General features: G+C 49.2%; 1 protein-coding gene across 1 annotated transcript; it reads right to left on the bottom strand.

The window, feature by feature from the left end:
• robo4 (roundabout, axon guidance receptor, homolog 4) lies at positions 1-14,194 on the bottom strand (the record flags this gene model as incomplete). Its single annotated transcript, XM_084474253.1, is given in 18 exon segments — positions 1-112; positions 386-427; positions 429-528; positions 796-879; positions 1,777-2,148; positions 2,765-2,883; positions 3,170-3,212; positions 3,547-3,747; positions 4,413-4,584; positions 5,380-5,501; positions 6,612-6,843; positions 7,064-7,173; positions 7,516-7,643; positions 8,101-8,239; positions 8,990-9,110; positions 9,537-9,694; positions 11,733-12,080; positions 14,063-14,194. Coding segments are annotated over 18 exon segments (2,664 nt in total), but the record flags the coding sequence as incomplete, so codon positions are not given.

Here is a 14,194-nt window from a genome sequence, read left to right as displayed (position 1 = left end):
GGTGGACTGGCGGCTGTACGACGCCCCGTCCCCCTCCGGGTCGGCTCCGGGGGGGTCGTGGAGCGTCTGCAGGGAGCCCAGGTCTCCCGTGAGCTTGGTGGAGCGGCTGGAGCTGTGGGGGGGGGGGGGGGGGGGGGAGAATAAATTGAACGAACAAACAAAAATATAAAATCACAATTTTCAATCAATAATCAATTTTTCAAATCTGATCTGACTCAAACGACAACATCCCCCTTGGGTAATGTTTCACAAACACACAACAGGGCATCCCATAAACACACCCAGCCATCCAACAGGCAGCCACAACGCCCCGTCCACCCGCCCAACCTGCACACGCTACTACACACACACACACATGTCTAGACCCTCCACGGCGGCGCCTCACCCTTCGTCCGAGCTGAGGCTGTGCGTGTCCTCCCTGGGGGGGGGGCACGGGCGGCGGGGGCAGCACGTCCACCAGGTGGAGGGAGGCGGAGTAGTGGAGCAGCCGGGGGGAGCCCGTCAGCGCCACGCCCTCTGGATACCCGCCTCCGTACGGGACGGAGAGAGGACACGACGGTGAAGACACAGTGGCATCGCAGTGGCCGTTCGTTGTGGCGTTGTGTTTTTATTAACAAGGTGTTAATTCATTATTTTAGAAAGATGGATGGACTTCTGCTGCTGTACGTTGTAGATTTCAGCTGGGAGTCAAATACCCTGTCTGTCTGTGTGTGTGTGTGTGTGTGTGTGTGTGTGTCAGGGTGAAAGCTCAGGGTGGGGTGGGGTTAGGACTGGGGTGTTCATGGGCCAGGGTACCTGGTCGTCGGGTGGGCAGGTGTCCGGGTCTCTGGTGCTGGTGGGTGGTGTTCAACAGGGGAACGCTCTTGACTGCATGCAGCTCTGGAGGAGGAGGAGGGGGTAGGTTGGGGGGGGGGGGGGGATAGGTGAGTAGAGGAGGAGGGTTGAGGGATGATGGATGAACGCACGCACTACTGACTCCACATCGTGCGCAGCCCTTCTGAGGGAGGGCTGGGCCATGTCGCCAATTCAAATGAAAAAAGGATGGAGATCATTTGTGGACACACACACATCATCATCCCAGCACGATATCGCCAGACATGAAGAAGGTCTTTCTTTATGCTCGTATGCAGATGGTGATGAAAGTGATCAAAATGCATTGAATCGAATAATTCACACATTTGAGACAGAGCAACCGGGGAATAGAGTAAAAAAAAAAAAAAAAAGGTTCTGCACATCAACACCTTTAAAGGTTTTCAGATATTTTTTCTTCTGGGGCAGGGCTGTAAACACCCCCTGATTCCAATAAGCCAAGGACAGGTGTCACATCCCCACTTAATCAGCACGTTACCGGGTAACCCCAACGGCCAATCAGAGGATGGAACATGCCGTAGCATGTGTTTACCTAAAGAGGGAGGCCTCTGGAATGCAAACCAAGCGTGGTTTGGGTTTGATTCTCTTTTAACGCTCTCTGTTGGCAGTGACCTACTCTTACCGGGCCTCACCCGCCAGCCCCGTCTACCACCACCTCCACCCTCCACCTCCACCTCCACCCTCCACCTCCACCCTCCACCTCCACCTCCACCCTCCCCCTCCACCCTCCACCCTCCACCTCCACCTCCACCCTCCACCTCCACCCTCCACCCCCACCTCCACCTCCACCCCCACCCTCCACTTCCACCTCCACCCTTCACCTCCACCTCCACCCTCCACCCTCCACCCCCACCTCCACCCTCCACCCTCCACCTCCACCCTCCACCCTCCACCTCCACCCTTCACCTTGCTTGCTCTGGCTCCTCTCCCAAGGCTCCCGCAGCACGCCCATCCTGGGCCGCGGCGGCACGGCCTGTTTCCACGGCAACGCAGGCGGGGTCGTCTTGGCAACCGGTCCAGCCGCAATGCAGATGGTCTCGCCTCCTCCAGCGCCTCCGTGGACACCGTCGCTGCCGTCGCGGTGGGGCTGCTCCTGCTGCTGCTGCTGCTCCGGGTGGCCGTGGTGCATTCTGGGACGGCGGGCGGGGCTGTTGAAGGTCTTGAGGCCGCCGCCCACCAGGTCCACGTAGAAGGTGCCGTAGACGCCGCAGCTGTCGGGCACGATGCGCACCGACGAGTCCAGGTAGCCCGCGTCCTTCTTGCTCATGACCGGGAGACCTGGTGGGGGAGGGGAGGGGAGGGGAGAGGGGGGGGGGGAGGATGGTCGTTATATAGGGTCAGGGGGCGCCAGGTTCTGGGTTCGAATCTCCATATTCACTATACAGCGCTTTGGAGAAGAGCGTCTGGAGGAAACGTGTTTGGAATGATTCTTAAACCTTTTATCCTTTATTTATTTATTTATTTATTTATTTATTTATTTATTTATTTATTTATTCAGCGAAAGGCCATTGAGAGCAGGCTCTCCTTTTCAATGACGCCCTGATTACAACATTACAACATGTAAAAACAAAAAACTAAATCCACACGCACATCAGATACGAATAGCCGGTCAAACCAAACCAAGACAACACTGCAATACATAAAGTAAATAAATAAAACAATACAATGGTTGGCAGAAGTATAAGATAAAAAAAAGATGTGCAAGTCTTGCGTCTCGAGGAGGAAGAGGATCGATATAGGATTATTATGTCGAGGTAAACCGCGTGCTTTGCAAAATATCATCCGATTTCAAGTCATCCAATTTTGAAAATGTGAGCGAGACGTGAGCCACGCTGGAGGCTAGGAGGGGCGGTGAAAGACTCGGTGGGGGGGGGGGGGGTCTGGTTGTACTCACTGGAGCCCCTGTTGAAGGCCTTCTCCTGGCCCCCCGCCCACAGGCTCTTGTACACCTCGGGGTTACAGTGCATGGGTCTCCACGCGCCCGACATCCACGGGGAATCGGGCGTCGCCATCCTGCAACACACGTCGCGTTAACAGGACTAGAACTCAGTGGACAAGTGGTGTGTCCTCAGGCACTGAAGGGAGTTGATAAAACATATCTGATGAGTGGCGTTATCTCTGAGTGGAAGGAAATAGGTTGAGTAGTAGCAAAATAAATGAACATATTATTCTTGTTTGGTCTGTATTTCTTAGAAGCGTAGCTTGCATTAGTGGTAATCTGTATGATAGTAATCTATCATGTCACTTGGACCACTCCAAGTGTGTGTATGAGCGGTCCAGACGGCTCCTGATGGTTGACCTGTGTTTAATGATGAGGTCTTCACTGGCCAGCCGCTGCAAACCTAGACGGACAGACGGAACAAAATAGTGTCACTGACATAGACGGTGTTCAACCTCTATATCGGCTGGGACAGTTGAATAATGTCCAAAAAGTGTTGCAACTGGAGAAAGAAATGACATCTGCTTCAGAATATGATCGGAAATCCAGGATAATATCGACCAATAATAATACAGTCACATCCATGTTGAATAACGTCAATAGTATTGATTATTACACGATCATACAATAAACTGCCACAGAGGAATGGGTCCTTATAAGAAACGGTATCACAACATCGGTAACAAATAATACATGTAATAAACCCCCAGGTCCACGCGTCGCCCGCCGTCTCCCACCTTTGCTCCTCTTGCGCCCTGACCCCAGGAAGCCGGCGCCGGAGTGGCGACGGTAGAGGCAGAGGGCCGCAGTCATCAGGATGCACCACAAGAGGGCGCAAGCACTGCCGATCAGCAGGGGGTTCCTGAGGACCGCCAGGACGTGGGAGGACGTGTCTCCGCCCCGGTCGCCCGACCGGGGGGCGATGTGCTTCTCGGAGTCTGCAGACGTGGGAGAAGGAGGGGGAGGGTGGGAGGGTTACAGGGTGGACAATGGCGGTGCTCTGGAACGGAGAACGATGGGAATTGAAAGAATTGAAACAAAGAAGTCTGGACGGAATGACGTGGCGAGTATGTTTTTCGTACTCTTCCTGCATTTTTAGAGGACGCTTTCGACGCTTTCGGAGGCAACAGTGGATTGATGGAGAGCCCCGGCATTAAGGAGCAGGGAGGTGTGAGGGAATCTTGCTCAAGGACGCCTGCAGCAGGTCCGCATTTAACCGAGTACCTTCCGGCTGGGAACCGCTACAGCGTTCTACCCCCATGTCTGTCTGTATCGATCTACGACTGTGGTCCCATTCGCCAGTGATGAAACAGACCAAACGTCTCAGAGCTGCTACCCTTATAGGCTTATACCCTTATAGGCTATACCGCACGTGTAGAACCTTATCTCTAGAACTTAATGAAAAAAAATGCAAAGAGAGAAAGTTGGACCATGCCTTCCCCAGTGGTCCCAATTTGAATGAATTTGCAATTGTTCCAACTCACGTTTGGTAGGTATGAAGTATTGAGCAGTGCTCTCTTCACGATTAGAACATAGCCAAGCGTGACAACACCCCTTTAAGCACCGCTACAGCCACTCCCCGGGGACCCCAGACGGAGCTCACCCATGTAAAAGCCGAGGGCCTTGCTGGCCGTTCCCACCCCCGCTCCGTTGACGGCGGCCACCGTGACGGAGTAGCGCCTGTCGGGGGCCAGGGCGGAGATCTCCAGCCGGTGGTGCCCGCTGTCCACCGTCCAGTTGTGGTACTGCTTCTCCTGCAGCTCCACACACCAGACCTGGAGCCCAGGGGGAGAGGGGGGGAGACGGGGGAGATGAAGACCGGTCTGGGGTCTGCGCGGTAATGGGTGGTCGGTCGACACATGCAAGGATCCAGGGGATTGGGTTATGCGTCTGTGTTATTGCTTCCTGTCCGTTGGCAGCATCGTATTAACGTTAAATTGATACATTTTCACATTTTGAATTTGAGTGTTGAATCATGCCGACTTTGGCATTTATTTTAATATGTTTAATCTAAAAGGGTATTGATGGGGTTTTGAACATTTAAACGACCTTGTAAATTATTGAGTAAGCTGCCCATGGTTAATACAATTCAGAATGGAATATAAATGATACATCATGATGAATACATTTATACTACGCTGTTATATTGCCCAGACCTAAAAGTAGCTCAAAGATTTCGGTCTAACCGTTTATTGCTTTGATCTAAAAAATGAAAGGTAAACTAAAAGACATCCAACCTGTCTTTCTGATATATCACCGATATCAAACACCTCACTCGTTTCTAAGTAGAAAATCCAACCAGACCTCTTGAAGGAGTTTGACGTGAGCGAGTATTTGCTGTGCACCCATACGGTACACATAGAAGTAAACACAGCCACCATACACCCTGTTCACACCAGAGAATGAAACTCCATCCTAACAACACTCATTGTATCTAGATTCAAAATCGCTTTACACAAAGGACACGATGCACTCCCGACCTCTCCCTCCTGCTTAGACGGAGGTCGTGACCCCCCCTCAACCGCTTTCAGTTCGGGGTCAGCCATGGCGGCGTAGCGCTGGTACCGTACCTGGTAGCCCTGTATCACGCCGTTGTGTGCTTCGCGTGGCGGGGGCTCCCAGGTCAGGTGGACGGTGTGGTTCAGCTCGGGGTCCACCGTGATGGCCACGGCCGACGGGGGCTCACCGGGAGCTGGGAGATGGGCGAGACGAGTGTTTCCATTAGCGGCTCCGCCAAACGCGTTCACACTCTCATTCATTCACCGCGGGGGGATGACCGGTCGCGGCCCGGTAGACTTGTCAGGGTTTAATGTCATTTCATTGTGGCGCGGAAAACGTATGCTCTCATAAAAGGCAACGCTCATTGAAATTCAAAGCAACAAGCGAATGCCTTGCAGTCTGCAATACGGGTTGTATTTTTCGTTATGACAATAGGAAATAGGAAAATAAATAAGCCGGTGAATTGAACATGGTTCACGTGGATGAATCTGTCACCCTAGTACCAGGGGGTAGTACCCAGGGTCATGTGTGTGTTTATGTTTTGCGTTGTTGTTGTTTCAGGCCCAGTCCGCACCAACAAGGACATTTCTGAAAGCAATAATGGGATCTAGAGAATTCACATACTCATTTTTTGTTGTAAATTGAGGTCATGATGTCACTGTTTTTCAAAAATAACCATTTCACATGTCCACAAATAAACACAGAAAACTACACATTAAGAATCTCCACCTTAGTAAGTGGTTTCCAAATGTCTAATTTTGTGGACTGAGAAAACAGATGTGTACACATGTGGACGGGGCATCATTTCATCCCTCTGTCCTGTCTTTCTGTTTCCCTGCGGTTAGTTTCTGTGAGGGTTAATTAGATAATTGGTTATTGGTTACTGTGTATCATTAGGTTGATTGGCTAGGCAGATAGCAGCTGGTATATTAGGTCCACTGAGGAGATCAGCTGCAACCTCCATCTCAGGGAAGTTGTCTGGGTTAGGTTAGGTTAGGGTGTGTTCGAGTTGTGTTCTGTTTTGAGTTGTGCTTGAAGGTCGAAGGAATACATGCATAATTTCAACTCATTCATTTATGAGTTGAAATTACAATGAATGAATGTATGAAGGTATGGAAATGTAATCCTTTGTGTGGTGGATTTCAGTTCTCTGTTCTCTGAAGCTGAGGCGGAATGGGGCGAAAACATAATGTTGTGCCCTGTCTCCTTCGTATAACCTCCGTGAGAATGCTGGCATCGCCAGCACACGGCATTTCATTCCCGCCGCAAAAATAGTCAATAGTCAAGATGTGTCTCCCCTCACCGATCTCGGGCACCCTCAGGTGTCGCGTGTTGCTCTCCCGGCCGTACAGGTCGCCCCCGTACGGGCGCACCTTGAACTCGTACTTGTAGCCTCTCTCCAGGGGGCCCACCTGGGTCTGGAAGCTGGGCAGGGTGACCCTCCTGGCGTCCCACTCTGAGCCGGCTGGCTGCAGGGAGCGGTAGAGCACCTCAAAGCCGTCCAGGTAGTGGGGCTGGGCGGGCAGGGACTGGAGCTGCAGGGGGGCGGGGGGGGGTGGAGGAGGACAACGGGTGATCCTGGTTGTGTTGGACGTTGAATGCTGATGGATTGATTAACAGATGGTTAAGAGTCTGTAGTTTTCGTGAAAAGTATGTACAATGGATAAGAAAAATACTTGATAATTGGTATGCAATTATTTCAGGTCAGATGAAACGGGAGTGGATTTGGCTAGGTTATATTCGTGTCTCTCCTACCTTCCACTGAACATGGGCCATTTTGGATCCAGGAGCCAAGATGGTGATGTTTTCCAGCTCCACCCGTAGAGCTGACAGCTCCTTGTGGAGGTCCTTCTGTTTACCAGTGTCTGGAACAAATGGATAAATAAAGGTTTTTATAATCACGTAATTTCCTCCAATGCAACTGTATATTTATCATAAATAATGGGTTATAATGGTAATACAATTATTCTTTCCAATATTTCACAGCTCACGTATATGATCACATTTCTGAACCCATAAAACAATGTCATATCTTTAAATTTTATACATAAATATTTTGCCGCACCCATATTTCAGAATAGATTCCTGTACTAAAGCGGAGGCAGAAAAACGTGTTTTGCGCTTTAGTTTTACGTCTTTTGGACACACAACACACCATCACACAGCGCGTGACGGGATCGCCCTGCTTTCAGAAGCAGCGGACCCACCTTGGACGATGAGATGTGCGCTGGCGGTGGCCACGCCTCTGTCGTTGACAGCGGTGCAGGTGTAGCGGCCCGCGTCCTGCGCCGTCACGTAGTGGACCTGTAGGCTCTGGTCCGGACTCACCAGGTACCTGAGGAGACCCACCGAGGAGGGAGGCTGTGAGACCCTGCGGGGTGGGATCCTCTACGGGGATTTATGGATTTATATAGAGCACCCACTGACGTACCTCAAGCAGGAATTCAGAAATTAATAGAAAAGACAAGAATAGTCAAAAAATAGTGTGTGTAATTTCAATGTAGGCTTTTTGTTTTAATTTCTCTTTAATAGTAAATTCCTAAACATTTCCTCCCTCCCAAAAAAACATGTTATTATTGTCCATAGTACATTACATGACTGGTTCCCCATGATCGGTCTGTCTTATTGAAACCTTGTCACAAAATCCAGCAAACAATTAAGCTCCAGGTAAGTTTAAGCATCACTTTAAATGGAGAACGACTCTCCTTAAAACAAAGCAGAACTCGCATTGTTCAACTTTGCATGGACGTCTGCGGGCTATGCGTCAGTCCCAGGTCCCTCGTCCCTCCTACCTGCCGTTGGGCAGCGGGCCCTGCTCTCTGCTCCACTCCACCGCCGGCGCCGGGTCTCCCCGGGCCTGGCAGTAGAAGGTGGCGGACTCCCCCGGCCTCACCGTCACGTTCTCCGGCTTCTGCAGCAGCAGCGGCCTGGCTGGGAGGGGGGCGAGGGAGGGACACAGTGTGTGCTGGGGTTTCTCTGCAGGCGTGTGGATTTGTTGATAAGGCATGCGTGTGTTTTGAGTGAGCGTCTAAATTAGGCAATCGCAAGGTTTAAAGGAGTCACTAAACGAGTAAGGACGGCGACATGAAACACGGGCTACCGCAGGTGCTGTCATTAAAGAGCGTTTCGCAGGTTGATTTATTCGTTCGGGGAAAAGTATGTCGCAAATCGAATTAACAATTAATTAATAATAATAAAAATGAAGAATTTTTACTAATAGTTAGAAGTGAAAATAATAATAATAGTTATTCTTATCTGTAGACCGAAACCAAATGAATAATGTCAATTTGCTGTCCCCACGTGAACTAAGTGCGGATGCGGTCCTGCAGGTTGCAGTTGAAGTGGTTCCATGTTCTGTCTCTTCAGATCGCATAAGGGATATTCCTTAGCATTCACCCGGGGGACAACACTTTGTAAACTGATACAACAGTTCCTCAGGCTAAAAGTGTTGTGTTTATCTCTATTTGACATGCATTATGTTCGTGGCTCCAGTATATCACACACGTTGTTCATGTTTAACTCATGTATAACTAGTTTTCTGTTTTTAACATAATGTCAATACGTTTACATGTAACACAACGTCCAAACGTTTACCACCAGCATCGTGTCCGCCAACAGCCGCGTCCTGTACTGTGTGTTGTTACTATATGTTAATAATAACGACTGGGTGTGTTCTCCTACCCAGAACGGAGAGGTGCGCGGCCCGGCTCTCTCTGGTCCCCAGCACGTTGGAGGCCACACACACGTACATCCCAGAGTGCTTCTTCTCTGACGGGGAGATGGTGAGCGTTCCGCTGCGCTCCTAGAAGCACAGGCACGCTGGGATTAATCATCATCATCATCATCATCATCATCATCATCACCGTCAGCATTGTCATCATCATCATCTTCAGCATTGTCATCATCATCTTCATCATCATTATCCTCAATCATCGTTGTCCTCATCATCATCATCATTAGCGTCACACGTTTTGCATTTGCAAAGTGTGTGGCGGTGATGCAGAAAAGCTACACCACAATACAAATGAGAAGGTCAAAGCAAAGAGGGGACAACGTAAGAGGTGTCAGGGGTTTTGCTGAAGCTACTCGAGGTCCAGGTTAGAGTGGTTGGTAGCTTGACCTGCATTAGACACTGGGGGGGGGGATCAAACCCTATCAGCACTGTGTGTGTGTGTGTGTGTGTGTGTGTGTGTGTGTGTGTGTGTGTGGGGGGGGGGGGGGGTCTTACTGTGTATTGGGGGTCACTGGTGTTGATGGGGAGGCCGTTCTTCCTCCAGGCGACGCTGGGCTCGGGGTGTCCCTCTGGGGGCACGCAGTAGAGGACGGCCACCTCCCCCTCGTCCACCTCAACGTCCTCGGGCTGCACGGCGAACTCCTGCCGCAGTACTGCAACACACCACCAGGGGGGGGGGGCTGAGTGGTCGCTGGGTTTTCGATTTATTGAGTTATTTTTTCAATTAGGAAACGTCATTTGGAGGAACCTGCCAGAGTGAGCTAGATGTTTGTGTGTGTCTGACCAAAAAAAATTCAACCCCTCTCGTCAGCCCTCCCTCCAAAGCCACTCCCCCAGCCCACATGAATAGCTGGCTAGCTTCAGCAGTAGGTCTGCCTAGCCTTCTGAAGAACTCCAGAGGGCCAGCAGGTAGCCGGCTAGGAAGGTAGACAGACCAACTAACATTTAATTGGGGCCAAATTCAATGATTGGAAGGGCTTATTAGAGGCCTGCAACCGCCACAGATAGTGAACTTTTTACATTTTGGTCAGGTCATTTGATTTATTTATTGCTATTGTCAGGATGTTTCCACAGTTGGCAATGAGCGGCCATTTCTGGCAGAGATACAAACGGTGTCCCTACCGACACCCAGTTTGTAACGTTCATAATAATGCAAATGCAAGGGCTTTCATCAGTGAGACATAGGCTCAATCATCATTAGGCAGTACATAGTGACTTAACAGACATTTATTCACATGAATGAACGTGAACGCACCTACGAGATTACCCCTTCAAAGCAATTCAAAAATGGAATATTTACTCTTATTATATTTAGTCGTATTCAGCTGGCACATGATATGAAGTTAATTTAACTTCTTCTTCAGATAAATGTAACACAGGCGTTCTTCTTGTTAAGTTATTGATATATTCCTCTTCATCTCCCCTTCTGCCTGCCCCAGCGCTAACCCATCTTATTATTCATTAAACACGTCTCTGTGTGCCGGCCCGCCATAATTGATAGTGAAATTGGAAACTGTTCTGAGTGTACTCAATGTCCTGCTTGCTTGTTAGAAATATAAATTAGAAGAAAAAAGTGTGTTACCGCATGCATAATACCCGCACACATGGCTGACTAAACCTCTTTTACGTTTTGCTCATTACTGGAAACAAAGTGAATCAGTGAATCTGTCTTTAACCACAGTTGAAATGACGTCTCTTCTTACTTCCAATCCCAAAATGATTAGCTTCACTCCTAATATCGAATCATACACGGTATAACAGGGAAGCCAGGCGACTAATGAAGGAATACTAATAGTGTGACTACATTATGTCATTCAAATAAAAAAGCCAGTGTCTATTGTGACACTGTATCTCTGTTCGCTCTAACCGCTGAATGGCGGCGGTCCTGCGAGGAGCTGCCTCCTGTGGATTCTAATTAAGTGAGCACAGAAGAGGTCAGGGGTCAACTGCCACTAGTGTTTACCCCCCCCCCCCCTGCCAGGCAAACATTGACATTGGCAGTCACAGCCCAGTCCTGTCCTAGCACGGACATGCCCCCCCCACCTCCCCACTTGTCACTACACATAAATCTTCATCTGTGTGTCTTCTTCTTCTTCTGTCGTATGTCCAAATCTGTGTGTGTGTGTGTGTGTGTGTGTGTGTGTGTGTGTGTGTGGAAAACCCACGACCGATCCGCAAAACTTCCTCTGATTTTTTACGGGTTCTTATCTCTGCAGGGGGGGCTTGTGAATGGGAGAAAATATTAGTGGATTGGTGAACATTACTTTAGCCTTATTTTGATGGTTGTGTTTGGATGTAATGTGATAGATGCAAGTTGAGCTTTTTTATTATTTAGGATTGTTCAATTTAGGCATACTGTAGATGGACCTTTTGTCACATACATGTCCTATGTTACCTGTGCAGAGTCATGCCCTGTGCGTACACATGTATTCTGTTTAAACGTACAAATATGATGCGTGTGCGTGCATGTGTGTGCGTGCCTGCGTGCGTGTGTGCGTGCGTGCGTGCTGCGTGTTTTCCGTGTTCTCCGTCTAGTTAATGTACTACGTGATGTTCCCCTGCGGTGACGATGACTCCCCTCTCTGGAGGACAACACGATCTAACCTCATTCAGATCGTGTATCCATTGAACCGCATCCCGGGGCAGTAAAAACCACCGCCCCCCCCGGGCACCCGACGTCTCCCCTCTCACCTCCCATGTACAGCGTGGCGTTGCGGCTGGTCGCCACGCCGACGCTGTTCCTCGCCACGCAGGTGTACACGCCCTCGTGCGTCTGGCCCCGCCTGCCGCCGCCCACGCTCAGGAAGAACAGGCTGCCGTCGGACAGCACCATGGGCTGCGACTGGCCGTCCCGCCGGTTCGTCTCCAGGGGCTGGCCGTTGCGCAGCCACTGGATGGCGGGCTTGGGCGCGCCCTCGGCGCGGCAGGAGAGGGTGGCCGGGTAGCCCAGCTTGACCACCACGTCGGAGGGGTGGTGGAGGATGCGGGGGACCACCCCGCCGTCGTCCTCCTCCGCCGCCGCCGCGTGCACCCTCCACCCTGAGGCAAACGGGAGGAGGAGAAGAAACGCATGAAGGTCGGATGAGGATGAGGATCATGTATATAGGGACAAAGCTATCAAAGCACAGATTCACGCAGAACTCACAAGACGCCGTTGACATTGAATTTAGACATGGCCTGGTTGGTTGAGAATGGGGGAAGCAGATGGAGAAGGTGCTTCATGTGTTTATGATATATACTACTCTACAGTACACTAGTGTGGGCATTGGAAGAATAATGTCCTCTATTTCAACTGACGGTCAGTATTCTACGGCTGCCAGAGCCTGTTCACAAGTAGGAGCCAAGGCCCTGCTGTGCGCAACACATCGCACATGGATTGAGACGATAAAAGAAGGAAATTATTGTTGTTTTTGTTGTGCATGCCATTTGTTGGCCGTTCTTGGCCGTACAACGGCGTGAATGCATAGCATGGGCGATCCGTGTGATATGAACCCCGCTGAGAGTGTTCCTGCCATGCTCTGGCAGTTCTTGTTGACATACAGAACTTTATTGGAACTAAACTCTAGACGAGACCCCAAAGTACTGGAGCTGCTCCACGGTTCTTGGGGCTCAGGTTGGGCTACTTCTGAATCGATGATGAAGTACGACAACCAAAGCGCACGCACGCATGCACGGCACGCGCACGGGCAGGGCCACACCCGCTACCAACATCTCTGAGGGTCTTCTATAGACAAACAACGACGTCTATTTACAGCCAACCTTGGAATGCCATTGTCTGGGTTTCCCGTTGGTGATGACTTCATTCAGGGGAAACGGAGGGAGGGCTAGGGAGGAAGTGGACGAGGTGGGGAGGGGGGGGGACAGACAGACTGAACTCCCAGCTTCCTTTGCAGAGGAGAGGAAGTCTTGAGCTTCTGTTATGGTCAGTAACAAAGGTACCCTCCCTCACAACTATTTACACAAGAAAACAACAAAGGGGACCTTTGCCAAGTGAAGATATGGAACAATTTTGAATTGTGTTCAGCAAAATAATGGCCAATTATTTTCCTTGCTTAGAGTTGCGTTGCTTAATTTGAATAAACTTCAAACATATAGGCTGGCTGATGTTTTGGTTGATTCAATAGGTACATATGCAAATCTTTGGAGACCATTATTTATAGGCGGATTGACTATATTTATCTTGTTTTTCACCCAACCATGTTTATATAATGTACAGATACACACAGGTTATTTAATTGTTCTGCTACACACACGCAAGCACACGTTCACTCAGATATGCACGCACACACATACGCACACACGGAGCCACACATGCAGGCGCTCACACACACAAATATCGATACAAATAGAGGCTACTGAAGCCTTAATGACATCATTATAAGTTGTGTGTATGCTATTTTCATATGAACTTTAAAACATGAGATACTGCTAAACAAACGGTGTGCATGCTTTAATGACGTAAGTGGGGACTCCAATGAATACTGTCAAACTATAGTAGCTTTAATAAGCAAAACCCTTCATGGATCATAATCGTTATCATCATCAGAGCTATTTTCAGATGGAGAGAAACAATGGAGCCTTCAGTTCATCACTTATAAGACATGGAGCTCAGGTTATTATCAGCAAATACATACACTGAGAGTGTCTGACTAAAGATAGTTATTTCATCCATTCCATCCACACGAAGATGATAATGGAATCTTGTTATCTCATCCATTATATATGAGAGGGACAAAACAACTTGTGGAACGCCTTAAAAGCGGTAGAGGATGTATGTATTGGTCTCATAATATAGGTATTATATAGGCCTACCGTTCAAAAGGGTTAGAGCAAGTGTTCTGTTTATGTCTAAAATGTTGAACAAAAACTAAGTAAATACTAACTGTAATGTAACTTTAGTTAAAAGAAAATCGAATCAATCAATAATAAATCAACAAAACCATAACTAAAAGTTATGGTTCGTTCACTAACATGTATGAGAGTCGGAGGTTTTGAGTATTAAAAAAAAGCACGTAGCCTACCTGCTATGTTACCAAGCACTCCAAATAACGACGCAATTATAATACAGTTAATGGTGGTCATCGTGCTTCTTTTAAAGTAAATACATCTAATGGTTGTCCAATATTATGGTGCTTTATAGGTCCAACATAGCG

The sequence above is a fragment of the Micromesistius poutassou genome, assembly GCF_964030765.1.
Source record: "Micromesistius poutassou genome assembly, chromosome: 10".
Lineage (NCBI taxonomy): Eukaryota > Metazoa > Chordata > Actinopteri > Gadiformes > Gadidae > Micromesistius > Micromesistius poutassou.
Note: the sequence above shows the minus strand (reverse complement) of the source record. Positions and strands in the feature narration are given on the sequence as shown.